Source organism: Zalophus californianus, chromosome 11, assembly GCF_009762305.2.
Source record: "Zalophus californianus isolate mZalCal1 chromosome 11, mZalCal1.pri.v2, whole genome shotgun sequence".
Classification (NCBI taxonomy): Eukaryota; Metazoa; Chordata; class Mammalia; order Carnivora; family Otariidae; genus Zalophus; species Zalophus californianus.
Window position 1 is genome coordinate 64,856,769 of NC_045605.1, and position 27,952 is coordinate 64,884,720.

General features: G+C 38.2%; 1 protein-coding gene across 1 annotated transcript in view; it reads left to right on the forward strand.

Annotated features, from left to right (window-relative positions):
- Nucleotides 1-537: 537 nt before the first annotated feature.
- Nucleotides 538-27,952, forward strand: part of IPO7 (importin 7) — a 57,037-nt gene continuing 29,622 nt past the window's right edge. Inside the window, exons 1-5 of the mRNA XM_027578959.2 lie at nucleotides 538-799; nucleotides 18,714-18,795; nucleotides 22,432-22,585; nucleotides 23,301-23,459; nucleotides 27,545-27,701. Coding sequence (XP_027434760.1) covers nucleotides 716-799; nucleotides 18,714-18,795; nucleotides 22,432-22,585; nucleotides 23,301-23,459; nucleotides 27,545-27,701 — 636 coding nt within the window. The 5' untranslated portion in view covers nucleotides 538-715. The remainder of the gene's footprint in view (nucleotides 800-18,713; nucleotides 18,796-22,431; nucleotides 22,586-23,300; nucleotides 23,460-27,544; nucleotides 27,702-27,952) is intronic.

Genomic DNA, 27,952 nt, shown 5'->3' on the forward strand with positions numbered 1-27,952 from the left:
GGTGGGATTCTAATAGGGATTATGTCTTATTCTGCATTTACAGGTGATTTATATAAAGTTCCTACCAAAATTTGGATACTCAATCAAAACCCTATTTTTAGTATTTGGTAATCATAAATATGTAATGTTATAATACCTGTCACACATAAAGCTCATTTAATCTTTTGTGTCATTTCCTTAGGATAAGGTCTCATGAGTGGGAATTCTTGGGGCAAAGATTATGAACATTTTTATGGCATTTAGAAACACATCTCAAACTGCTTTTCAAAAGATTACCCTCAATTACAAAGCTACTAGCAAAGGATTGCTTCCCACGTTGCATCGGATTCGCCTCTCGGTCACCATGGGTATATTATTATGGGAAATGTTTTGCGTTTGATTGTTTTAATTTTTTCTTGTGCAGTTTGAACATTTTTCCTTTTTTGAAAAGCAAGACTTGTCCGTAGGAGCGACAGTTCAGGGACACGTGGGCTGCGGAAAGCTCTCGCGGACTACATCTCCCAAGGTGCCCCGCGCGCGCGCGCCGACAGGAAGTGGCTGGAGCATCTCCCGCCTCCACGCCGAGGCGAAGAGGTTCTATCCGGGGCCTTGGCGCTTCTCTTTCCTTTCGCGCCGGTTGCCGCTGCGGAGCGCGGTGGGTCCATGTGCGCAGTGAGCGGCGCTATTCCTGGCCCAGTAGCACCCGAGCCCAGGGTTTGACCGAGTCCGCGCTACGATGGACCCCAACACCATTATCGAGGCCCTGCGGGGCACCATGGACCCAGCCCTGCGTGAGGCCGCGGAGCGCCAGCTCAATGAAGTAAGGACGCCGGGCGGGCGGCTGACTGGCAGGCCGAGTCCTCTGGGCCTGGCCAGAGGCGCGGACGGCGTCGCTGAGGGGCCCAACTGGAGGGGTGGGGCGGGGACCTGACTGCGAGTGCCACGCCAGGGCTCCTCAGGCTGCTGCGGTGGTGGTGGCGGCCAAGGCAGCCTTTGCGTCGGATCCTGAGCTGGGCCTCTGGCTGCGGTCAAGGCATGAGGAGCCGGCTGAGGCGAGGCGGGCGTGACGGGCTGGACACATGGCTGGCTCGGGTGGCCGGCCGCCCTCTGGCTCATTCCCAGCTCGTTCCTCGTGTCCAGGAGGGGGCGAAACTCCCTGGGAGGTTTTTCAGACGTTTCCGGGAGCAGTCCTCTGGCGCCGGGTTCGGAGGGGCTCCTGGGAATGCAGAGCTGGTCCTTTGGGGGCTGCGCCTGTCAGGTTGTCACTTCACTGGGCTGATCGGTGATCTGCACAACTTTATTCTCTGCGACTGACCGGCTAGGGAAAGCTTTCAGAGGCAAGCCCCCGCCTCTTTGGCAGGGCGAGGGTAGATTCGCTGTTCTACTCGCTAATGCCTCAGTCGGGGAGGCAGGGCGATGTGTAGTAGAAAGTGTCAGGTGAAGTGCACCCTTCTAGGTAGAGCTGAACCACTAATTTTCTTGACTGACCTTGGGCAAGTCGCTTAATCTTTTGATGCTGAGTTTCCCATTCATAAAATTAGGCCACAGGGTTGCTGTGACAGTCAGGTGAGACAGTGTAAGGCAGGGTGCCTTGAAACGTGCCAAGTTCCTTATCAACTCGCGGAGGATTGGTTCCCTTTTTTCCCTTTATTTTCGGGGGACCACCCTTTGGAAGACAGCCTTAATATGTGGGTATACTATTGTACTATCTTCAATTTCATTGTTTGTTTCTAAATTTCTGTAACTTTATATTTTAGTGAGTATTTTAAAGGCTTCTTAATAGGACCCCTGTAATTTCCTATGCCAGTTAATAATTGTCTTTTGTTATCCCACTGAGTCTTGAAGCTTTAGGGAAGTTCAGTGTACATTTATTTTTAAACGGAAAAAGAAGTCCCTCTTTAAAGTAGAAATTCAGTTATTTTATGCTTCTCTTAGCTGATAGGAAACTCATTTAAAAACATTATTTATATTGCCTTTACAGAAGCCACAGGAATATTCCTAATTGGACATCTTCAGTGTACAATGCTCTTTTTAGAGATCTCTGCCCTCAAGGAACTTACATTTTAAGAAGACTACCCACAAAGTTTAGCCAAATTAAGTGTAAAATTATTTATTTTATTTTACTTTAAAGATTTTATTTATTTATTTGACACAGAGAGAGAGACAGTGAGAGAGGGAACACAAGAAGTGGGGGTGGGAGAGGGAGAAGCCGGCCTCTCGCCGAGCAGGGAGCCGGATGTGGGGCCTGATCCCAGGACCCCGGGATCAAGACCTGAGCCAAAGGCAAACGCTTAATGACTGAGCCACCCAGGCACCCCAAGTGTAAAATTATTTTAAAATAAAAAAGTTAAATCTTATATATATATAAATGCAACCATTACTAGAGCATACAAGAGTGATGTTCAAAAGATTTTTTTAAAGATTCTATGATTAAGTAACCTCTGCATCCAAGGTGGGGCTCCAACGCACGACCCCAAGATCATGAGTCCCATGCTCCACCCACTGAGCCAGCCAGGCCCCAACCCCTCACCACCCATGCTCAAATTTTTAGGCTTAGAGTCACCTTGGGAGGAGTTTAGATTTCTTTTAGATATAAAATAATGTGCTGAAACAAATTCCCATTTTGAACCGTTATGAAACTATGGAGGGAGTTACGGATCACTTTTTATTTTGATTTGTGATAGACACAGGTTAAGATGAACATTATTTTGTTTCTGAAGTATTAATACATGTGTAAGTTTAGGCACCCTAAAAGTTTAGTTACAGTGATTTCTACCATGATTTTATTTTTAATTTTTTTAAAGATTTTATTTATTTGACAGAGAGAGACACAGTGAGAGAGGGAACACAAGCAGGGGGAGTGGGAGAGGGAGAAGCAGGCTTCCCATGGAGCAAGGAGCCCGATGCGGGGCTCAGTCCAGGACCCTGGGATCATGACCTGAGCCGAAGGCGGACGCTTAACGACTGAGCCACCCAGGCGCCCCTCTACCATGATTTTATTCTTCTGACTAAACGTGCTGTAATTATTAATTTTAAAAATTATTTGAAAAAAAGAGTTGCTTCCCTTGTAGAAAAATTTGAAATTCATTCATTCCTCAAGCAGGTTTTGAATGTCTAGTTATATACACTGACATCTTGTAATTGAGACCTGGGGTAAATATTTCACAAGCTGATTTTTAGAAGATGAATAATCAAAATAGTAGTCATAGCATTTTTTACTTAACTCTTAAGCTTCTGTTAGGGTTTTGGAATACTCTAGAATAGTGAACACTGCTTTTCTGTCAAAAGAAAATTTGTGGTCTAGCCTGTATTTCTGTGATTGTTAGCTATTTACATTTTGCAAATTTCTTACAATTTTTCCACCTTAATTTTTTTGTAATTTTCCTAAGGTAACTTTTAATTAGAATATTTTCAGCTCTAGTCTTCATTCCATTTTAATGAAGTGCTTCTATTTGAATACTTAACTTGCTTTGACTTTTTTTGTGGCAGAACCTTGATTTAGGAAATAGATCCCAGATAAGTCTTGATGAAGAAGCTTGACTGTAGTAAGAATGAGGAAGTAACATTTTATTTCTGTCAGGCTCGTCTCGCTTTGGGTAAGACAAGATGAAGCAGTCATTCCATACTGTTTTTATTCAGCTGAAATTATATTTTGGTTCATTTAGTTAAAAGAAAAAGATGATTGACATTTGAGTGAATCTCTTCGGTAAGTGAAGTAATCACTAACTGTAAAAATTGTAAATGTTATCAAAGTATTATAGTGCAGCTAGTTAAAAAACAAAGTGCTCTTGCCTCACAGTGATTGCACCTAACTGTTCCATCTGCTTGGATCCGCTTTTACTCAGTGATCTCCCAGATTTGATCTCTCACTTCTGTCATCATTCAACCATCTCTGTTATCACTGAGGAGTTCCCCTGACTGTAACACTCCAGAAACTCTACATCTCCCTTCATTTATTTTTTTCTGTAGCACTGGTTTATCATACATATTTTATTTATTCTCACTAGTATAATTTTTGAGTTTCACGAGGTGAGGAATTTTTGTCTTTTGTTGCTGCAATTCTTTGTCAGTATTAAGCTTTACTTAATTGTAACAGATAATAATACAGGCTTTAGCTCTGTTATACCACCCCCAAATCAAAGATTTTTAGAGTATTTATTTATTTTTAATATTACATATAGATAAAATTAAGGAAGTTCCATTAGACTGCTAGAGACCACAGTAAGGACTCTCTTTTTGGCAGATATTTTTGATAAATTAGGGCACCTGGGTGGCTCAGTCAGTTAAGTGTCTGCCTTCAGCTCCAGTCATGGTCCCAGGGTTCTGGGATCAAGCCCTGCATTGGACTCCCTGCTCAGTGGGGAGTCTGCTAATCCCTCTGCCTGCTGCTCTCCCTACGTGTGCCCTCTCTCAAGTAAATAAAATCTTTTTTTTTTTTTAAAGATTTTATTTATTCATTTGAGACACAGAGATACAGAGAGAGAGCAAGAGAGCATGAGCAGGGAGAGAGGCCGAGGGAGAGGGAGAAGCAGGCCTCCCGCTGAGCCAGGAGCCTGATATGGGGCTCAGTCCCAGGACCCTGGGATCATGACCTGAGCCGAAGGCAGCCGCTTAACCGACTGAGCCACCCAGGTGCCCCAAGTAAATAAAATCTTTAAAAAAAAAAAAGGTAAATTTTAGTATTCCCCACTGAATTACTCAGTAGCATAGCACGAATTTTGATCCTTTTTTTTTCTAATTTCTGTTAACATTTTTTGATCACGTTGTCATTTCCCAATTTGAAATATCTTCATGTAACAAGCTTTGCCTCAAAGGCTGGAGAAAACCAATAAAAAGTACAGGGTTCCTTGGAAACATAATTGAAAACCCCCTTAGTTATTTGATTTTTTTTTTTTTTAACTATGAAGCGTTCTGTACTAGCTGGGGGATATTACAAAAGTTATTTAACTTCTAAGCATCATTTTCCTTACGTAAAAATTAAAGTAGTAATAGTATGTATGTCATAGTGTCATGTGGGTTGAGGGAGATGATGCATGTAAAAAATTCAGGAAAGTTTGGCACCTACTAAGTTCTCTCCAGGTTATTTGAATTACTGCATAAGTGCCAATTGATTAACCCATCTACCATGCCATACATTTTTTTCTGTCTCAGTCTAACTATAGTGTATATTTCAGTGGAAAATGATCAGCACTAATGGAGAAGGAACACAAGTGCCTATTTGAACACTGAGATCATTAGTAGATAGCTTATTGTAACATGAAAATTGGCACAATTATAAGCACAGTGCCTGGCACACTATGGACTCTCAGTAAATATTGTATGCAAAGAGAAATAAGAACTTGTGTAATAAAAATGTCTTTCAGTCTTTAAAGTAGATTTGTGTACAGGAATCTCATTTGTCATTTAAATTATATGCTTTGAGATTAATTGACTTCTGTATATGTAGAAGTACAGTTCTAAAAATTTTGGTTTTGGGGGCGCCTGGGTGGCTCAGTCAGTCAAGCGACTGCCTTCAGCTCAGGTCATGATCCCAGGATCCTGGGATGGAACCCGGTGTTGGGCTCTCTGCTCAGCAGGAGAATCTGCTTCTCCCTTTCCCTCTGCTCCTGCCCCTGGTTGTGCTCTCTCTCACTCACTCTCAAATAAATAAAGTCTTTAAAACAACAAAAAAATTTTTTTGTTTTGGAAATGTAAAATATATGACATTTGGTATTCATTCAACATTAATTATTATGTTTCCAGAGACTATTTGCTACTTCCTACTCTCACTCACTCAAATACTTGTTTCTTCATTTATAAGATAAAGTTAAGACATCTCTGAAGGTTTTTGGCAGATTACAATAGACATTAGTTTTTCTGCATTCTTCCTGCTTTCACTGTCAGTGTTCTTCAGTGGAAACCTTTCTGTACAAACCTTTGCTCATGCTGCCCACCTCTCCTGTTAAGCTCTTATCACCTAAAACTAAAAGTTTTCCTATTCACAAATCTCATTAATCCCATCTTAAATGCCATCTTTTCCTACTCTGACCTTCTGTGATACTTTGTAAACTGAAAGCTCACCTTTTTAACACCTAGTTTTATGTATTCCTTAATTTTTAACTATTTTTATTTGAACTAGATAATTGCTGTCTCTTCTACTCTAAAAGTTCATGGACTTTGAGCTTATCTCCATTGGGAATAGAATCTGTAGATGAAGATTTTTTTTTTTTAATCTTGGAGTGTTAGCTGAGAATGGACACTCAACAACTAATTGTTTCTGATTGTTTTCAAATATTTTAAGAATATTTGCCTATCATATGGCAAATTCTATCTTTATTCTGGGGATCCGATACTGTACACAAGATAGAATCCTCTCTCTCATGAAGCTTACATTTGAACTGAAGTTTTAAATGTAATGTCAGGAGGGGCGCCTGGGTGGCTCAGTCAGTTAAGCGTCTGCCTTAGGCTCAGGTCATGATCCCAGGGTCCTGGGATGGAGCCCCGCATTGCATCGGGCTCCCTGCTCAGCAGGGAGTCTGCTTCTCCCTCTTCCTCTCCTTCTGCCCCGCCACCCCCACTTGTGTGTTCTCTCTCCCTCACTCTCAAATAAGTAAATTAAAATGTAATGTCAGGAAAAATTTTTTGAAATGTTTATTCCGAATAACAGTTCCCAATCTGTTTTTTTTTTTTTTTTTAATTTGAGAGAGACAGAGAGCAGGGGAGGGGCAGAGGGAGAGGGAGAGGGTTAGAGAATCTTAAGCCTACTCGAGCCTGACTCCAGGTTCAATCTAATGACCCTGAGATCGTGAATTGATCCGAAACTTAAGAGTCAGGCACTTCAGCGACTGCACCACCCAGGCCCCCTTGGTTCATTTAATAGTAAATGTCTTTATGATAGGCACTGAGCTGAGTGCTTGATAGAAGAAATTCATGATTTCCTGCCTTTCTGGAGTTTCATAGTCACACAGCCCTCACAAGTGCATATGGTTGGGACTTTTAATAGAGCTATGTGTAAGTTTTGGATAAGGAGACTATTTAATCTGACTTTGCTTAAGGCAGATATGATCTTAGCATCAGTATTCTTTCCCCTCTTATACTTGCAGCAAGAAAAATGCTCTCAATAGAATTAGAAGGCTTACCTAGGAGCCTTTTAAACCTTCAGTTCCTAAGCTTAATGTGCTTTAAAATGGTTATGTAGATAGAAAAGCTTCTCACATGCTTTATGTGAAGAAGTGGACTTAGCTTTGCTAAGTTTCTTGATACTTTGTGTTTACCTTTTAAACTCATAAATTACTTAAGTGACTTCTAGGATTTTCACAGATGATTACAATTACTGCTGTAAGTGATATATTTTATTTGTAAGTGGTGAATTTGGTTTTGTTTTATTAAAGGACTTATGAAATGTTCAATTAATAAAAATGTTAGGTCTGGAAAAGTGCAAAATGATGGCATGTTTATAGTACAGTTTGGCATGTCTAGAAATTCAGCAAAATATTTATGAGAATATAATGTATATTTTTGGAAGACAGACTAGTCTGTGGTCTGAGCAGGTAACATTCCTTAATTAGGAATATCTCTAAGTAGATAACTGTTTTGAATTTGGGAGAGGGAAAGTCCCTGGATACTTTGGTTCTTACACAGGAAGTTATTCAGTGACATAGCATGTGAAAGATCTGAAAAAGATATCACCATATTAATATTTATAAGAAAATTTTATTTTTTTTTAAAGGTTTTATTTATATGACAGAGAGAGCGAGAGAGGGAACACAAGCAGGGGGAGTGGGAGAGGGAGAAGCAGGTTTCCCACTGAGCAGGGAGCCCGATGTGGGACTCGATCCCAGGACCCCTGGGATCATGACCTGAGCCGAAGGCAGACGCTTAACGACTGAGCCACCCAGGCGCCCCAAGAAAATTTCTTTTTCAGATATAGTAGATGTATATATTATTTTACTTACTGTTTGCTTCTGTCAGTGGCACATTAATGATGAGTTTGATTTAAAGTGGGTTTTTTCTTTTGGTTACCTAAATAATTTGTAATTAAGAAGTTATTTTAAACTTCTTGGTTGAAAATCATTTAAGTATTAACCACTATTTAATGAAAAGCTGGAAGACATAATGAAGAGCCTCAAGCCTGGTCCTGATTCTGTCACTATGATGATTTAACCTCACTATGCCTAATATTTCATGTAGATGAAATAGGGATAGTATTTGTCAAATTCTTTTTTTTTTTTTTTTTAAGATTTGTTTGTTTAGAGCGTGTGAGAGGTGGGGAGGGGAGAAAGGGAGAAGGAGAGAGAATCTTAAGCAGACTGTCAGCTCTTTATCACACTGAGATCACCGCCTGAGCTGAAACCAAGAGTCAGATGCTTAACCGACTGCCCTACCAAGGCACCCCTGTCTTTGTCAAATTCTTTAGTAAAACAGAAAAGTTAGAAATCCCTTTGCTCTTGAAATTATCCGGTTGTATTCATTAATGTACTTTGATGTCACAGTGCCCTTTTGCCTTTTTCCTTATAAATAGTATAAAGTACAGTAGCTAATTGAAGCTCTTTGGTTGCATTCCAATGGAGAGAAATAATAAAAAGTTACTTCTTAAAGAGTTAGCTATAAAAGATATTGACATTAGGTAATTACATTGAAAAATGTGGGTCCGGAGGGGAAACATATTGGAGAAAACGTGACTTAAGTTTTAAGTCGGGTTTGAGGAGCTGGTAAACATCAGATAGAAAATGTATAGCAGGCAATAGGGAATGTGGAATTGAAGGTTAAGAGAGAAAGCAACAGTGGCAAAGTTAATTTTCCTTGGTAAATTGAGAGGAAGGGAGTATGATCAAGAGGTGTAGGGTGGACTGGAGTGCTTCACTGTTGGCCATGCACATTTTTGGAACTTTGAGAAACAGGAAAAAGGAGACTGGAGAATTGTGCACAAAAGTAGGAGGGAGCCAAGAAAAGGAATTTTAAGTAAGAAGGTTGGTTGTAGGTAATTTAGTTTCCATTGATTTTCATAGATTTTCTACTAGTGAACATGAATTACTTCCGTAATAAGTAAAAAGCTATTAGAAAAAGAAAGGGTGGTTGACATTTCTAAATGAGGGAGGTTAAAACAGAATGAAGGCTTTTTTGGGGGAAAAGCTTTTAAAATATTGGTAACCTTGGAGAAAGCAATTTTCTGAATACAGTGTTAGTGAGTAGAATGCTGGTAAGGGAATGGGAATAGGACTGTAGGTCAATAGGGTTGGTAGGGTCAAGGGAAATTTGTTTATGTGGGTATGTGTATTTTCCATTTTTTTCTTCCATGAAGTTAGACTTATTTTGGGGAGTGGGGGAAGGCTGCCCATGGAGTAGAAGTTTTTCAGGCCTATTACTACCTGTGATGCTTTATAGTCATCTATCTTAGAATTACATCCTTGATACTGCTTTAAAAACTTACCTTCCTTATCTGATTGTGTAAAAATTTTTTTTAAAGATTATTGAGAAAGAGCGCTCTCCCTCTGCCTGCTACTCCTCCTTATGCTCTCTCTGACAAATAAATCAAATCAAATAAAACCTTAAAAAAATATAACCGATACTTCTTTTCCTTTTAAAAATCTTTTCTCCCCATCTCTATGGGTTTAAATCCTTTAGGATCTAACTTAAAATTTTACCTGTTAGTCCAGTTAGAATTAGTAATACTCCAACCTATCTTTTTTTTTTTTTTAAGATTTATTTATTTGAGAGTGAGAGAGTACAAGGAGAGGAGGGGCAGAGGCAGAGGGAGAAGCAGACTCCCCACTGAGCAGGGAGCCCGATGCGGGACTCGATCCCAGGACACTTAGATCATGACCTGAGCCAAAGGCAGACGCTTAACCGACTGAGCCACCCAGGCGCCCCTACTCCAACCTATCTTACAGTGATCTTTTATCTTTGTAGCGTCTGACACATTTTAAGTACCAGTAGGTGGAGTGGAGGTAAAGGAAAGGGAGATGGAGTTGTGGCTGTTGAAGAATTTTGATGAAATTGATTAAGGGTGAATGTTGAATTATCTGGGTTAATGACAAATAATGAGAATGTAAGAAGTTGTCTAGAAAGGTAGTTTTGTGTTATGGTTAGCAGCTTTTAAACTTGAGTCTTAGCAATTTTAGCTCTACTTAATGATGTATAATGACCCATTTGTTGCTTCAGTTCTCCTGGTTCTCTGATTGCTGGAGACTAGGAGCTTGAAGAAGGGCCTATAATTAGTGCCAACATCTAGAGTTTGCATTTATACTTTAACTCATACTCTAAAAGATTTATTGTAGCATCTTGAGGTCTATGTCAGTGTTTGCCAAACTGTTGAGAATAATACCATAATTACTCAGATTTTTAGGAGTTTTTGTGATAAAGATTGATGCTAGAGATATTTTTACTTACATTTATCTTTTAAATTACTTTACAATATGAAGGTCTTTTCAACATATAATAAATTTAGTAGTTACTATGTGATAGAAATTCTTTTTAAATGTGTTATAGTTTGCTATACCCAAGAATGCCAGAAAGTTATTAGAGATAACCTAGTGCTTAAAAGTATAAGTTTTCCTGTTTGAACAGTTAATGTGTATCTTTATTTGATCTGTTTTATAATTGTACCGATTCATGATCTTTTTTCTTCATTTTTAAACTTTATTGAGGTATAATTTACATGCCATAAAATATACCTGTTTTAAGTGAAACTCAGTGATTTTTAGATTTAGCAAATTGTACCACCATCACCACAATCTAGTTTTTTTTTTTTTTAAGATTTTATTTATTTATTTGTCAGAGCACAAGCAGGGGACTCGGCAGGTAGAGGGAGAAGCAGGCTCACTGCTGAGCAAGGAACTGGGTGGGTATGGGACTCATCCCAGGACCCTGGGATCATGACCTGAGCCGAAGGCAGACGCTTAATCGACTAAGCCACCCAGGCGTCCCTGCAATCTAGTTTTGGAATATTTTCATTATCCCTGTAAGATCCCTCCTTCCAGTTTATTTTTTTACTTTTATTTTTTTTAAGATTTTATTTGAGATAGAGTGAGAGTGAGAGCACAAGCCGGGGGACAGAGGGAGAGGGAGAAGCAGGCTCCCCACTGAACGGGGAGCCCAAAGCGGGGCTTGATCCCAGGACCCTGGGATCATGACCTGAGCCGAAGGGCAGACACTTCACTGACTGAGCCACCCACGCACACTAATCCCTCCTTCCAGTTTAATCTCATATCCCAGGCCTAGGTGATTGCTAATCTACTTTCCTTCAGAATTTTCTTGAGAATCTCATGTCTGATATTTAGTATTACTTTAGGTTCGTTTGTTACTTTGGGAGAATAGAAGGCATTAGGGGGATTTCAGCTAGATGGAAATTTGTATGGGGCAAGTCCATAGATATCCCAGGTTGAATTTGCTTGTGTGATTTCTGCTGTCAAAACATCCTTTCCTGGGGTGCCTGGGTGGCTCAGTCGTTAAGCATCTGCCTTCGGCTTAGGTTATGATCCCAGGGTCCTGGGATCAAGCCCTGAGTTGGGCTCCCTGTTCAGTGGGGAGCCTGCTTCTCCCTCTCCCGCTCCCCCTGCTTGTGTTCCTGCTCTCATGCACTCTCTCTCCCTCCCTCTCTCTGACAAATAAGTAAAATCTTTGGAAAAAAAAAGAAACATCCTTTCTTTCTTACCCCTTGGTCTAGCTCAGCTGGCTGAAAGTAACACTTTTTCCTCAGTTGCACTTTTTAGATTTGTACTTGTGTATTTTTGAAGGCAAAGTGACTTAGAAGAGTAGTAAAATAAGTACTTATTTTCATAGTTTAGTTTTGTTGATTTTTTTTATAACTTTATTGAATTCAACCACTTAAAGTATCCAGTTCAGTGGTTATTTTTGTTGTTGTTGTTTTAAGATTTTATTGGGGCGCCTGGGTGGCTCAGTCACTTAAGCGTCTGCCTTTGGCTCTGGTCATGATCCCAGCATCCTGGGATCAAACCCTGGGTCCAGACCTGGGTCCTTGCTCAGCAGGGAGCCTGCTTCTCCCTCTCCCTCTGCCTGCCACTCCCTGCTTATACACTCTCTCTCTTTCAAATAAATAAATGAAATCTTTTTTATTTTAAGAGGCTGGGCGCATGAGCTGGGGTAGGGTGAGAGGGAGAAGCAGAGTCTCTGCTGAGCAGGGAGCCTGATGTGGTTCTCCATCCTAGGACCCTGCGTTCATGACCTTGAGCCAAAGGCAGACGTTTAACTGACTGAGCCACCCAGGTGCCCCCTCCAGTTCAGTGTTTTTTAGTATATTCAGTTATGCAACCATCACCACAAACTTTAGAACATTTTCATCACCCCGAAAAGAAACTCCATACCTGTTAGCATTCCCCTTTTCTGCCTTCTGCACACCCTCAGTCCTTGGGTCCTGGCTTCTTTCACACAGTGTATTTTTAAGGTTCACACATACTTCATTCTTTTTACTACAAAATAATATTTCATCATGTGTATGGATATGCCACATTTTGCTTATCCATTCATCATTTGGTGCACTTGGTGGGTTGTTTCCACTTTTGGGCTATTATGAATAATGCTGCTGTAAATATTCAGGTAAAAGTAGTCTTGTTGATTTTTTTTTTTAATTGAGGGATAATTTACATATGATACCAAGCTCAAATATATGTACAGCTCAGTCCATTTTTACCTAGGTACCATTATCCAGATCAAAAAAAATTGTTTTAATATTTTTATTTATTTGAGAGAGAGAGATTGAGAGATAAAGTGGGAGGAGGGGCAGAGGGAGAAGCAGACCCCCCCACCGAGCAGGGACACCCCCTTCCCCTGCGACATGGGACTTGATCCCAGCATCCCGGGACCGTGACTCGAGCCAAAGGCAGATGCTTAACTACTGAGCCACCCAGGCACCCCAGATCAAAATTTATATAACATCTCTATTGGCTTAGAACTTTCCTTTGAGACTCTTCCCAATTAATACCTTTCCTCCTTCAGGTTACCATTATTCTGACTTCTGTTAACTATAGATTAGATTTGCCTGTCTTTGAACTTCATATAAATAGGATCACATGGCATGTACCAAGTAGTCTAGCTTCTTAACATGTTTTTTGAGATCCATATTATTGCTTGATTCCGTAGTTGGGCTTTATTTTTTTAAGTAATTGTATAGTATTTCATTGTATGAATTGTACCACAGTTTGCTTATACATTCACTTGTCAGTGGACAGGTATTATTGTGGATACAAGCACTTTTCTTGGATATATAAAGGTGAAATTGCTAGGTTGTGAGGTAGGTGCATGTTTGAAAATGCGAGTTTTCCAATATGGTTGTACCATTTTATGCATCTACCAGCACTGTTTATGAATTCCATATTTTTCACATCCTCACTAGCACTTTGATGTATTGCATACATTGTTTTCAGGTAGGGCTGTCGGCTTGTACTGATTCTTTTGTAATTTGCCTGCATATATTTGCTGATTTTTGTTTTGGAGTGATTTTCACTCTTCCTCAGATGTTGCAGTTATTTTCCTTTTTTTTTTTTTAACATTGTTTATACTGATGTGGGGTGGAGTATATAAAATTTTTATTTTTTTATCTATTTGAGCAAAAACTATTTTATGGCTTTCAGTCTTTGGTGTCATGCTTAGGTTTTTTTCCACCAAGATGGTAATATTTACAGTGGTTTCCTTTAAGCACTCTTGGGATTTTATTTTATTCATTTGTCTTTTTAAAGATTTTATTTTTTTTTTTGAGAGAGGGAGAGAGCATGGGAGGGGGAGGGAGAAGCAGACTCCTACTGAGCAGGGAGCCTGACACAGGGCTCGACCCAAAGAGCCCGAGATCCTGACTTGGGCCGAAGGCAGACACTTAACTGACTGAGCCACCCAGGTGCCCCTGGGGTTTTATTTTTTATATTTAAACCTTAAGTTAGAAATTGATAAAGGTCTTTTGTTAATGTAACATTTGTGGAGTACACGTTAGGCTTGTAGGAAGATATAGTTAGTGGCACATGCTCATTGTTTTTTAAAGATTTTATTTATTTATTTGACAGAGAGAGACACAGCAAGAGAGGGAACACAAGCAGGGGGAGTGGGAGAGGGAGAAGCAGGCTTCCCGTGGAGCAGGGAGCCTGATGTGGGGCTCGATCCCAGGACCCTGAGATCATGACCTGAGCCGAAGGCAGACACGTAACGACTGAGCCACCCAGGCGCCTGCACATGCTCATTTTTAACTCACATGTGGCTCTATATGTGGCTAGCCAACAAAAACAGTGGTTGTTTTTCTTATTTTAATATGACCCCTAAACATAATCCAACAACTTCATTTGGGGTTCCAATCATAGAAAGCAGTCCTTTTCAATTCAGAAGGAAAAACTTCGGTATTGGGACCTTTAGAGAACCCTGTATATACAAAACCACAAATGTTGTATTTTATAGGTGATTTAAAGACCTAAAGAACCATTTGGCAATATTGTTTATGCCCTACAGACTTTAGAACATACTCTGAGAAAGATGAGATTCTACTGTGTATGGAGATAAAAACAACATAACATTTGTTATGTCTTGACATTTACTATAATTTTTTACATATTTCACTTTTTTTTAAAATTTTATTTATTTGAGAGAGAATGAGTGAGAGCTAGAGAGCACAAGCCAGGGGGAGGGGCAGAAGGAGAGGGAGAAGCAAACTCCCCGCTGAGCAGGGAGCCCAACATTGGGCTCCATCCCAGGACCTCCTGATCATGACCTGAGCCGAAAGCAGACGCTCAACCGACTGAGCCACCCAGGCGCTTCTTTCTTCTACTCCTTATAGCCATCCTGTGAAGCAGATTTTGTTACTCTAATTTTGTAATTAAGTCTTAGATTTACTGAAGCAACTTGCTCAAGAGTTAAAAATGTCGGAAGTAGCATCACTTGTATTTATAATCAGACTGATTCTAGCTGTCCATTCAGGGATTCATAATTTGATGCAGGAGATTAGATGTATACTATAATATAAATGGCCTAAAAAGTGCCATAAGTAGTAGTGTGGATAGTACTGTCCTTTGTGGGCTCATCTGTCTATCCCTTTAATAAAAATACTCTTTTATACTACACTGCCCCTAGGTGATCACTGCTTGCTTCCAAGGTATTTTTTTGTTGATTCATTTCAGTTCTTCGTTTAATAAATTTGTTGAACATCTTAAATGCCAAGCGTCATGAGGAACTGGGTATATAAATAGTATAGTTCCTATCAATGAAGCTTAAAATCTAATTAACAGAAGAGAAAGACATAAACCAGTCTATAAATATAATAATTACAAATATATAATAAATGTAATGGGGGAAAAAAAACCCTGGAGATTATGAGAGTAATAGGGAGCTCTTCTTTAGCTTGAATGATCAGTCAGGAAAGCCTTCTCTACATGTTTAAATGGAGACTCAAAGAATGTGAACTGTGAATCAGTTAACTATGGTGGAGCACTGGAGAGAAGAGTGTTATAGGTAGAAAGTCACAGCATGGACTGTGGAGTAATTATGTTTGTTGTCAAAAGAACCTAAAGGCGGCTGGTAAGGTAGGACAGTAGGAGGTGAGAAAGTTTCTTTGAATGAGACTGACAATGGAATATTATGCAGCCATCAAAGAAAAAAAAGAAATCTTGCCATTTGCAACGATGTGGTTGGAACTAGAGGGTATTATGCTAAGCGAAATACATCAATCAGAGAAAGACATGTATCATATGATCTCACTTATATGAGGAATTCTTAATCTCAGGAAACTAACTGAGGGGTGCTGGAGTCGTGGGGGGGTGGGAGGGATGGGGTGGCTGGGTGATAGACATTGGGGAGGGTATGTGCTATGGTGAGCGCTGTGAATTGTGCAAGACTGTTGAATCACAGACCTGTACCTCTGAAACAAATAATACATTATATGTTAAAAAAAGAAGATAGTAGGAAGGGAAAAATGAAGGGGGGGAAAATCGGAGGGGGAGATGAACCATAAGAGACTATGGACTCTGAGAAACAAACTGAGGGTTCTAGAGGGGAGGGGGTGGGGGATGGTTAGCCTGGTGATGGGTATTAAAGAGGGCACGTATTGAATAGAGCACTGGGTGTTATACACAAACAATGAGTCATGGAACACTACATCAAAAACTATTGATGTAATGTATGATGATTAACATAATAAAGTAAAATTTTAAAAAAAAGAGACTGACGAAATGGTAGGGGCAAGATAATACAGACCCTTATATAGCCTTTGGGAAGTAGAGTAGAAATCTATTGGGATGCCTGGGTGGCTCAGTCAGTTACCCATCTGCCTTCAGCTCAGGTCGTGATCCCAGGGTCCTGGACTCAGTGGGGAGCCTGCTTCTCTCTCTGCCTGTTGCCCCCCCCCCCCCCCGCCGCTTTGTCACTCCCCCTGCTTTGTGTTCTCTCTCTCTCTGTGACAAATAAAATCTTAAAAAAGCTGTTAAAAGTTTTTTTTAAAGGTATTGGTTTACAGTTTTATTTATTTATTTATTTATTTAAGATTTTATTTATTTATTTATTTATTTATTTGACAGCGAGGGAGGGAACACAAGCAGGGGGAGTGGGAGAGGGAGAGGCAGGCTCACCGCCGAGCAGAGAGCCTAGTGCGGAGCTCGATCCCAGGACCCTGGGATCATGACCTGAGCCAAAGGCAGATGCTTAACAACTGAGCCACCCAGGCGCCCCTGGTTTACAATTTTAAAAACCTTTGGCTGCTAAATGGAGAATGGTGGGGCGTTTCTTACATTAAGATAAAGATGATAGTCATTTGGACAGGTTGATGTTAGTGGGAATCGAGAAAGTGGGTATATTAATTATGTAAGTATTTTAGATATAGAATTGACAGGTCCTGACACGATGAATTGGGATTAAAAAGGGAAGTATTAAAGATGTCATTCAGGTATTAGACATAAGTAACTGAGGATAGTGATGAAAAAGGTGGGGAGAATTGGTACAAGAAAGTAGAAACATAGCTTTTAGGGGAGAAGATGCTTTGAACATGATAAATTTAAGAAGCCTGTGAAGGTAGGGATGTTAAAAATAGGTCTCTGGAAATAATGTATCTGACGAATAGTATTTAAAGACCATGGTTAGATGAAATCAGCTGGGGAGTGTAAAAGATGGCCTATGACTGAGCAGTTATAGTTTAAATAGTTTAAGAAACAAACAGAGGAATCTGAGAAGGAAAAGTGGTCTGTGAATTGCATAGTTGGAAGGATGTTTCAAGAAAGTTATAGTGGTTAATGGTGTTTAGAGTACCAGAAAGGGCAAATACCTGTCTTTCATCCACTTAACTACTCCCATTCAGGTCTTTTTTTTTTTTAAGATTTTATTTATTTATTTGACAGGGAGAGACAGTGAGAGAAGGAACACAAGCAGGGGGAGTGGGAGAGGGAGAAGCAGGCTTCCCGCAGAGCAGGACCCTGGGTTTCATGATCTGAGCCAAGGGCAGACGCTTAACTGACTGAGCCACCCAGGCGCTCCTCCCGTTCAGGTCTTAAATTTAAGCGTTACTTCTAGGTTGGAAGATTTCTCCTTTTGATTCTCCCATAGTGTTTCTATGTTTTCTGCTGTACTTTATTGTAATTACTTGTTTGATTATCTTCGCTATCCTTCACGTTAAACTCTTAAGTTTCCATGAGGTCATGGAACCTTAATGTTTTGTTTCAAACTTGTATTCTCAACTCCTGGCATGGTGTCATGTACCAGGAACATTTAAATAAACAATTATTGAAGTGACAATTCCAGGTTCTGACATAGAAACAATTTTTTATATCCAAAGGGAAATTTTTCTGTTTCTAAGAATATATGGAATATTTGGGGGGGGGAATAAAGACGAAACTAAAATAAAAATTACTATTGTTCATGTGAACATGTGCAGAAAAAATACTAAAACTTGAAGAGATGACATAGGTGGTAGTTATATTGGGGGAGAGGGAATGCAACTGTGAAAACATTAAAGAAGGAATATAACTTGAATGTTTAGTTCTTTTTTTAAAACCAGAAGCAAATATGACAAACTAGGATTCATTAAGGAATCATTACCTTTTTTATACTATTAATGAAAGTGTCCAGGGTCTGTAGTATAAACTGGAAAAAAAGAAAATGTGTGAAGAATAGCTCCTTTATAATGCCATCGCCTGAGAGAAATCTGTATTAACATTTTGGGTATATTTCCTTATTTTCCGTATATGCTGCCTTGGAATTTCATATAAATGTATTTATTAAATTAACATCATATGGTTTATATCCTACATTTGTATGTTCAAAACTATTGATTATTAATTTTCTATCTAAATGTAACATGCATACAAAATAGTCATTGTAAGGGTACAGTTGATTAATTTTCACAAACTGAACACACTTTCTTAAAATAGCCATATTCAGAAATAAAACATTTATTAGCACCTTGGAAGACAGTCCCCAGGCTATTAATTTTTACTGATTCAGTTTGTCTAGTCACTCAGTAGAACATCTGTGTGGAGAAATTATTACTGAATTGGGGAAATAGGTATTAAAGAGGATATTGTTCTTGAGCTGTTGGTGTAGGTTAAGAAAGCCAGTTAGGATAAATGGGAAGTGGAGCAGTATGAAGGCAAATGCAAACATCCAGAATATTTTAGGAGTTAGGTTATTATATATTTTTTTTAGTTCATTTTTTGTGAGTTATGGGCAATAAGGCTGGGACCAACTTGCGGGTGGGTAGCCTTTTGTGCCAGTCCAATACTGGATTAGAGTACTGAGAATATTTGCAGAAATTTAAAACCTATTTTCTTTGTTTGTAGGCACACAAGTCTCTGAATTTTGTTTCAACACTGCTTCAGATTACTATGTCGGAACAACTGGATTTACCTGTGAGACAGGCAGGCAAGTTACTGAATTATTTTCTTGGGTTTATGTAAATCAGTTATTTAAAAGGTTCATAGTTGAATAGCAGAGGTATGTTGGGGGTGGCCCTTCAGTGATTTTCTTCCCTGAAAATCCGTTTGCCCTCATGTGTTTACCACAAACAGCTAGTGCCTTGGTATTGGTGGCAGAGTTAAAGGAATGTGGTATTTCATTGAGTTAAAAGAGAAGCTGAAAAAAGAAATTGATAGGGTTTGTTAAAAGATTCTGTGTATTCCGTTTCCCTGCCCAGTGGATGGTCCTAAGATACAAACACCTTTGTTTATGCAGTTGCTTCTTACAGCTTGTGCGTTTACTGTTTTTAGCCATTAAAAAGTACTACAGTAGCCCCCCCATCCATGATTGATACATTTTAAGACCCCAGACCCTCATTGGATGCCTGAAACTGTGCATAGTACCAGTGCTATATATATTACATTTTTTCCTATACATACACGCTTATGATAAAATGTAATTTGTAAATTAGGCAAGTAAGAGTTTAGCCACAATAATTAATAATAAATTAGAACAATGATAACAATATACTGTAATAAGAGGTATGTAAATGTGGTCTCTCTCTTAAAATATCTTATTTTACTGTACTCACCCTTGTGATGATGATGTGTAAAGATCAAATGCCTGTGTAATGAGATGAGGTGAGGTAAATGATGTAGGCATTTTGACATGGTGCTAGGCTACTATTGACCTTCTGATAATATGTCAGGAAAAAATGATCTGCTTCCTGACAGTGGATCACCATGGGTAACTGCAATCACAGAAAGTGAAACTGTGCATAAGGGGGGGACTGCTGTATTTCTTAGTTCCAGTTTCAACAAGATACTGAGCAATTCTCAGTACCAAATGGTCTGTGAAAATGTGGTGGGTTACTTCTGATACTATCTGTTGTTCTGCAAAATAATGGAATTCACATCTTTAGTGTCCTGTTAATTTATTTGCAGGTGTATTAATTTTGTTATAGGAAATATAAAGTAATAATTTCACCATTCTAGAAAAACCAGTTCTGTTCTGGTATTATTTCTTGCTGTTCTTTTTCCCTACATCAATTTTGTTAAAACTTTTTTTGCTTCATTTAATGTATAGTAAGCTCATCCCTTTCTTTACATAGTGTTAGTCTTAAAATTTATTTCAGTGACTAAATAATTTACCATAATGTGCCATATGAAGTGAACCATTTCTCAATTGTTAGCATTTAATCTTAGATTTGTTTCATTAACAGTTGTACACAGTACCTAAAATATTGCCTGACATACCAAACGTACTCAGTAAATAAATGAATGCGTGTAAGTTTATTATTTTTTAAAATATTGGTATATAAGTAGCACAATAGTGGAACATTTTTGGGGCCTATAAAATATAGTAATTTCACTGGACCCTGATCAGCAGTAAATCTTTTTTTTATTTCTAATTAAATAGGAAAAAGTTGCTTTTATTATTTAACTGTCATTTCTCTTTTACTAATGAAGTTGGCATTTTCCCCTTTGGTTATTTTGTAGATAAGAATCTTTGCCTCAGAGAGACAAATACCCCATATGATTTCATATGTGGAATTTAAAAAACAAGACATGAACATTGAGGAAGGGAAGGAAAAATAAGATGAAAATTGAGAGGGAGGCAAACCATAAGAGACACTGAACTCTAGGAACAAACTCAGGGTTGCTGGAGGGAGGAGCGTGGGGGGAAGGGTTAATTGGGTGATGGGCATTAAGGAGAGCACTTGATGTAAGTAATGAGCATTGGGTGTTACAACTGATGAGCCACTAGATTCTACTTCTGAAACTAATAAAAGGATCTTTGCCTTTAAATCTCAAATTTTTACTAAGGTGTTGAAAGTGGCATTTAGGAGGAACCTTAACATTTTGAGACTTGATTATGTGCATTAGCAAAATTAAATTGTACTAGAAAGTTTTATAGTTAGTATGTGCAAAACCATAAGCAGCTAAACTGGAATTAGTCAAAAATTTTAAAATCTAATCATTACTTTAATAATTACACTCTTTTAATAATTGAATGATACTGTTTAGTGTAGGGCATATGGTGATTTCGTCTGCTAGACTAGAGAGATGCATTCGGTCTTTGTAGCAGAGTCCAAGTATCCTGGATGGAATAGGCTATGAATCACAATATACTTACAGTGCAGTTCTCACTTAGTGTTTTGTAGACCAAACAACTTAAAATACCGAATCATAATGATACAAATAAATATATATGCCCATTCTTTTATGCATTACGATAGAAAGAAATACTCAGAGGCTCTATGCCGAAGATAGGGCTGTATCAATTCTTAATTTTAATGTGTTCTGTTTTGGAGCTAAAGAATCAAAATTCTGGAAATGGTACTAATCTAAAATATGTTACATATACTGAGTCAGTGTTCTTCACTGTAGAGGTAGTTTGTCTTAAAACTTTTGTTCAAGGGTATTTTAATGTGTAGTCAATCTTTTTTGAAATACTGTAAGGTGGAGTATTATTTTAATTCCCAAGATAGAGCAAAGTAGAATATAAAAATCATAGATATATCAGTTATCCTTATTCAAATAGGTGTAATACTCCAGGTAAGGGTAATTACTAGTCAGAGAAGGGCTGGTGTTTTGTAGAATTTAGTAATTGATTAATTTTGAATAATTTCCATTTCCTATACATCATACACATTTTTGATTGAGGGTTCTCTTTCTCATTGGGAGGTAGAGGACTGGATAAAAAGCATTGTTAGCAATCTAGTTCATACTGTGTTAAATAGCAGTGTTTAAGATAGCAGTGTGGTAGCTAACAGAAAATAGTATTCTGTAATTTTTGAATACAGTACATTCTCCCATAAAATAACATGAATTTGAAGTGGTGTGATTATGGTATATTAATGAAATACTTAAATTTGTAGACTAAAAATTTTTATGCTGTAATTTTTTCTATGATAAAAATAACAGCCTTTGTGTGTCTTAGTCAGTTGGGGCTCCTATAACAGAATATCATAGGCTGAATGATAGAAATATATTCCTCACAGTTCTGGAGGCTGAAAAGTCCAAAATCAAGGAGCAGCAGATTTGGTGTCTGATAAGGACCCGCTTTCTGGTTCTTAGAACCCAACATGTTCGGAGGGGAGGAACCTCTCCAGGGTCTCTCCTATAAAGGCATTAATTGCCTACGAAAGACCTCACCCCTAATACCACAACCGGGGGGTTTGGATTTCAATATGAATTTGAGGGGGCTACAAATATTCAGTCTGTAGTAGTGTTATTAATTGTGAGAGCAGTATGGTACGTGTATGTGGTTTTGTCTTTAGAGGCTTCATTTGGAAAATTGATAATGGTAAAATTAATCCAGATAGCTTTCCAACAGAAAGCAGGATAAAAAGTATAAATGTGATGTAAAAAGTCTTAATAGTTTTGTTGTATAGTGTGTTTATTTGTAGAGTTTCTTAGGCTATCTGTTTAATAATAACTTCAGGGGTGATTATTGTAGCTAAGAATTAGACTGTTTTGATTATCAACTTTGAAAATAAAAGAATGTGCAGTATTTTAAATGGAGGTGTGGACACTTATAAGGGGGATTCACAGTACTTTCACAGTAAATACTCTTTTGTCAAATTGATCTACATTTTAGGTGTTATCTATTTGAAAAATATGATAACACAGTATTGGCCTGATCGAGAAACAGCACCAGGGGATATATCCCCTTATACTATTCCAGAAGAAGATCGACATTGTATTCGAGAAAATATTGTAGAAGCTATTATCCACTCTCCTGAGCTCATCAGGTATATGTATATTTTAAAACTTACCCATTGTTTCAGGTACATAATTTGTGGAGTTTGGGAGGGCACAGCACAGTGGGTCTTTTCAGAACATAAAAACCTGTCATTTTTTATTTTCTTAATGTAGTTTTTATATTTATAAAAACTAAAAACTTCTAAACTTCACGTAAAATTAATGAAACATTGTGATCAGATGAGAGGGGGTAAAGAAAACTATAGAATGCTGTCATATACTTTATATTATATGGTCTTGATATTTAAAAGTTCTTATATGGTTTTATAGAATTTTTTTTTAAAGATTGTATTTATTTTAGATAGAGAGGCAGAGGGGGAGAGAGGGACAAGCAGACTCTGCACTGAACGTGAGCCTGATGTAGGGCTTGATCTCACAACCCCGAGATTACAACCTGACCCAAAATCAATCAAGAGTCAGATGTGTAACCGACTGAGCCACCCAGGCGCCCCTGATTTTGCAGAATTTTTAATGAAAATAGCTGGGTTTTAAATGAAACTCATCAGTTGATGGTAGGGATGAAAAATAAGGAAAAATAAAATCACCTACATTTGTAACATTTGTTGGGTTTCTTTTAAATCAGTAGGAACGGGTAGTTTTTTCTCAGTTACATTTATTTTTGTCTAAGCAGCCATTTTCTTTGTATGAGCAGAATTTTATCTAGGTAGCATTTCTTCTTCCTTATTGTTTATTTTTGACTTTCAGGGTACAGCTTACTACATGCATTCACCATATCATCAAACATGATTATCCAAGCCGCTGGACTGCCATTGTGGACAAAATTGGCTTTTATCTTCAGTCTGATAACAGTGCTTGTTGGCTAGGAATTCTTCTTTGCCTTTATCAGCTTGTGAAAAATTATGAGTAAGTGTCTCTCAATTCCTACAGAGATTTGAGAAGTAGGAAAAGTTTGGAAATTATAAGGTATTTTGTTTGAACATCTAAAATTACATTTGGTATATAAAAATTAGTGATTATATGTTGATTTTAATTTAGTATTTTCTTTTTAAAATTAGCATTCTTACTTTATTTCTTCAGTCACTTTTGTTGATTCAACTGAGAAACTCGTTGTGCCCTTTTTTCGTATTACCTGTTTCCCTATTCAAAAACTGGGTTATCTCTAATTCTTCAATATGGGCTTCTCAATTTGTGTTGATAAAAGGCCTAAACATAAGCTTTTTTAAAATGTGAAGGGTATCAGAGTACTTTGAGCATTAGAGCTCTTTATTTAACTTCTGGCTTTCTGTGAATTTTTTGTCTTTTTTTTTTTTTTTAGTAAGATTTTATTTATTTATTTGAGAGAGAGAGAGAGAGAGAGAAATAGCATGAGAGGGGAGAGGGTCAGAGGGAGAAGCACTGAGCCGGATCCCAGGACTCCGGGATCGTGACCTGAGCCAAAGGCAGTCGCTTAACCAACTGAGCCACCCAGTGCCCCTGAGTTTTTTATCTTAATTTGGGGTCTTGATAAGTTTCGAGAACCTACCTGTAATTCTTTAAGAAGGATATGTCGGAATTTCATATCATTTTTAATCATTGTGTTTTGAGGGATTCACAGTCACCTGTTTCAGTGTTTGCATATTTGAGCAAATTATAGTTCATGTATGTAATCAGTATCATTAAGAAAGATTTTAGGCCAAGGGATCATTTTAGATCTGGGTTTAGGGATGAGAAAAAAGATCTAACCTTGGAAGTTGAGGTATAGCATTTCAGGAGTGGTAAGCCATACGTTGAAGGGATTATCTCAAGTGTGTAGTGAAAGTAATGAAATTGGTAGGCACTTGAAAGTTTGGTAACAGAAAATTTTGAGGAAGGCATGAGGAACACTTACACCATGATGGTGGCTTTATTTCCAGTCCTGACAGCTGCACGGATGCCATTGTGAGCCCTCTAATTCTGGGGCCTGTAGTTAGCCTCCGATACCGTTTTTGGGTCCCAACTCAAAGTAGCTGATGAACTGCTGCTTTTCTTCTGAGCAGGAGAGAAATATACCATTTACAGCATTGGTACTGGTGTTTTCTTGTGTTCCCACCAGCTACCCATCTTCCTGCTAAGGAATGTTCCAGCTGTTGCTCCAACTTCTATCAGAGTGCCAGTTGTTGTAGTTCTGGTAAGTGAGTGACTAAAATGAGAGAGAATAACAATAATAAGCTGTTATTGTCATTGAGGAGGTTAAGTCTCTCCTGTCCTATAATCTTAGCAGGAGAGAGTGTGACAGAGATTTTTTAAATGGGAGACATAGGAGGCTGCTACAGTATTGGAATTCCAGTTCATTTTCAGCCAGTGTTCGATTGTGGAGCACAAGGTGTTCACAAGGGATCTGTGTGGACTGAAGCAGTTCTAAGAATATTCATGGAGAAATTGGAAGTTGTGGTGGTCTTCAGGAGCATAGATCCTCAGGAAATGCTTGTCAGTTGAAGGAGCACAGAAGGAGCATTTGAAGAGGAAGGCATGTCACACCATACGGAGTAGTATGAACAAAGAAAGGTACAGAGGTGGAAATGAGATACTGTCTTTAGTGGGTAGTGAGGAGACCACTAAATGGTATGGATAATTTCTGTTTAGAGGTGGGGGATAAATTTGGACTGGTAAATTGGGACCATGTTAAAGAGGGTTTTGAATGCCATGATGGAGAATTTGGATGTAACCTTTTAGATGTTAATATACCATTGAAAAAAATTTTGTTTTTTTAACAGTAAAGTGATGGGCTAGGATTTCCTATGAGCATGGCTCACCAGATTGGCACATTTAGCCTTGTGGTAGTCCGCTTTTATTAGTGTCACATTTTCATGCTTTCAGGAACTTTCAGGTCTTAATGGTTAATAATTTGTTTCCTACCATAATTACTTTCATATACCAATTAGCATAGATTAGCAGCTGGTACCACCTTATTTCTAGTCATCTCCTGAATGTAGAGAGGGAAGGAGGAAAGAAGAATGTATGATATGGAGTGGGTACTCAAACCCTCTTAATGTGGGTGTTCATCTGGGTTGGGTAACTACCTTTATTCTTTTTTTTTTCCTACCTTTATTATTAAAAGGAAATATCGTCTATAATCACTGTAGTTTATATTATCAGATTGGAGACTGCAAATGGCTTCCTTTCATAAATTGTTAATTGTTTTTACTGACTGAAAGAACTGTACAGATGTTTTAAAATGTATGCTAGGTATAATTTCTCAGCACATTAAAACAGTGTTTAAAATAATCTGTCAGCTAATTGTTTAATAGTCTCAATCATTATTAGAACATCTGTCTTGGTGTTTTCTATTCTTGGTAATTCGGTTCTAATTTCATCTGATAGGGAAAAAGAATCTAGCCTTTTTACCTTTACTTTTTTTTTTTTTTAGATTTTATTTATTTATTTCCGAGAGAGAGAGTGTGTGTGTGAGCGGGGGGAGGGGTAGAGGAAGAGAGAGAGAATCTCAAGTGGACTCCTGCTGAGTGCAGAGCCCGACTTGGGGCTTGATCTCAGAAGTCAGATCATGACCCAAGCTGAAATCAAGAGTCAGACGCTTAACCGACTGAGCCATCCAGGCACCCCTTACCTTTACCTTTTAAAAATGTGCTCAGATACTCAGTTCTTAAATATATTTTCTTCCTTCAAGGAGGCTGCCAGTAGATAAAATGAATCTGGTAGGAAAAACCAATTAAAAAGCAGTTTAATCTAACAAGATAAATTGTGTTTTTTAGAGTAATGACTTAACCACTAGTCTGTATTTTGTAAAGCTATTCTGCCTTTGACTGCTTAATGATGGAAGGTGGGATGTCATTCCTATAGTTCTTTTTCTTTTTTTAAAGATTTTATTTATTTATTTGGGAGAGAGTATGATGATGGGGATGGGGGAGAGAGTGAGAAGCAGACTCCCTGCTGAGCAGGAAGTGGGGTCCCAGGCTCCATCCCAGGACCTGGAGATCCTGACCTGAGCCAAAGGCACACGCTTAACCAACTGAGCCACCGAGGCGTCCCCCTATAGTTCTAATCTGCTAATTCAGTGTTTAAAGTTTTTTTTCATTGAAGCATAGATGACCTAGTGTTTTTTAAATTGAAGTACAGTTTAATTAAAGTAAATCAACAGGCCTCTTTAAATAATATTGTTAAGATGCTAAGAAATCTGTATGTGGAATTCTCATTTAGGTCAGCAATTCTTTACCCACATCCTTGGAGCAAATGTGATTCAGAGTTCAAGATTTTTTGGATTTTAGAAAGATAACAAGGTTCACATAATACATGTTAAACACCTGTTGAAATTGAACCAGCACCCAGTAGTCAGATACGTATTATCATATTTGCTATAAAATATGTGAATATCCACTCCAGATGGGATAAGTGAAGACCATAAGTAGCCTGTTGAAGTCAGGTTTTGTTGCCAAATAGGTTACAAAAGAACTTCCTGTTTATAAATTGCTTATTTTCTGCTTTCTTGATGCCACTTCTGCCTTAATGCTTTCGGTATATAAATAAGGGTGGTAATATATAATCAATTTTATATCAATCAGCTGCTAATATTTAAAAGCCAACTCATTGTAGCTCCTAAGTTGTATAAGTAATTCACAGTTAGAGACTGTTGTGAAGTGGTTAAGAGGGCAGACCTTGGATCTTGACTGATAAGTTCATACCTAGATGAGTATGCTGGGAAAGATTCTTCTCTGTGCCTCAGTTTCCTCAAACTATTGAAGTGAGGATACTAATGGAGCCTTAGGGATTATTGACTTCATAATGAATGCTCAGAAAATTTTAGATATTTTATTATTGGGGTTTTTCTTAAGTTGCTTTTGTTTGTGATTTGGTTCCATTATTGGTTTTTCTTTTTCTTTCTAGGAATCTAAAGTTGCTTGGGAAGTATTTGCTTATATTTGTGTGAACAAACAAGCAGTTTAATTTTGTATCTCATACGTATAATTAATTATGAAGTAAATTCTTACAGAATTAGTTTGTATTCCTACCCAAAGGTACAAGAAACCAGAGGAACGGAGTCCACTGGTAGCAGCAATGCAGCATTTCCTGCCAGTTCTAAAGGACCGTTTTATCCAGCTTCTTTCTGATCAGTCTGATCAATCTGTCCTCATCCAGAAACAGATTTTCAAGATCTTCTATGCTCTTGTTCAGGTAATTTCATAAAGCAGTTTTTATATATAAAAGTCTATCATTTGCTACATTAAAAGATAAAGAATTTCTGTGTTTTGATAATAATTTCATTTAAAAATCTGGATTAAATGGATGATTTGCTAGTCAAATATTAATTGCCAAAATTGTATGTGCATTAAAAGTCTAACCAAGCACACTTCCCTAAATACACAAAATTCCAATAAATCTTAAATTATAACTGGTCAATCTTAAGTTCTCTTAACCCATCTGAC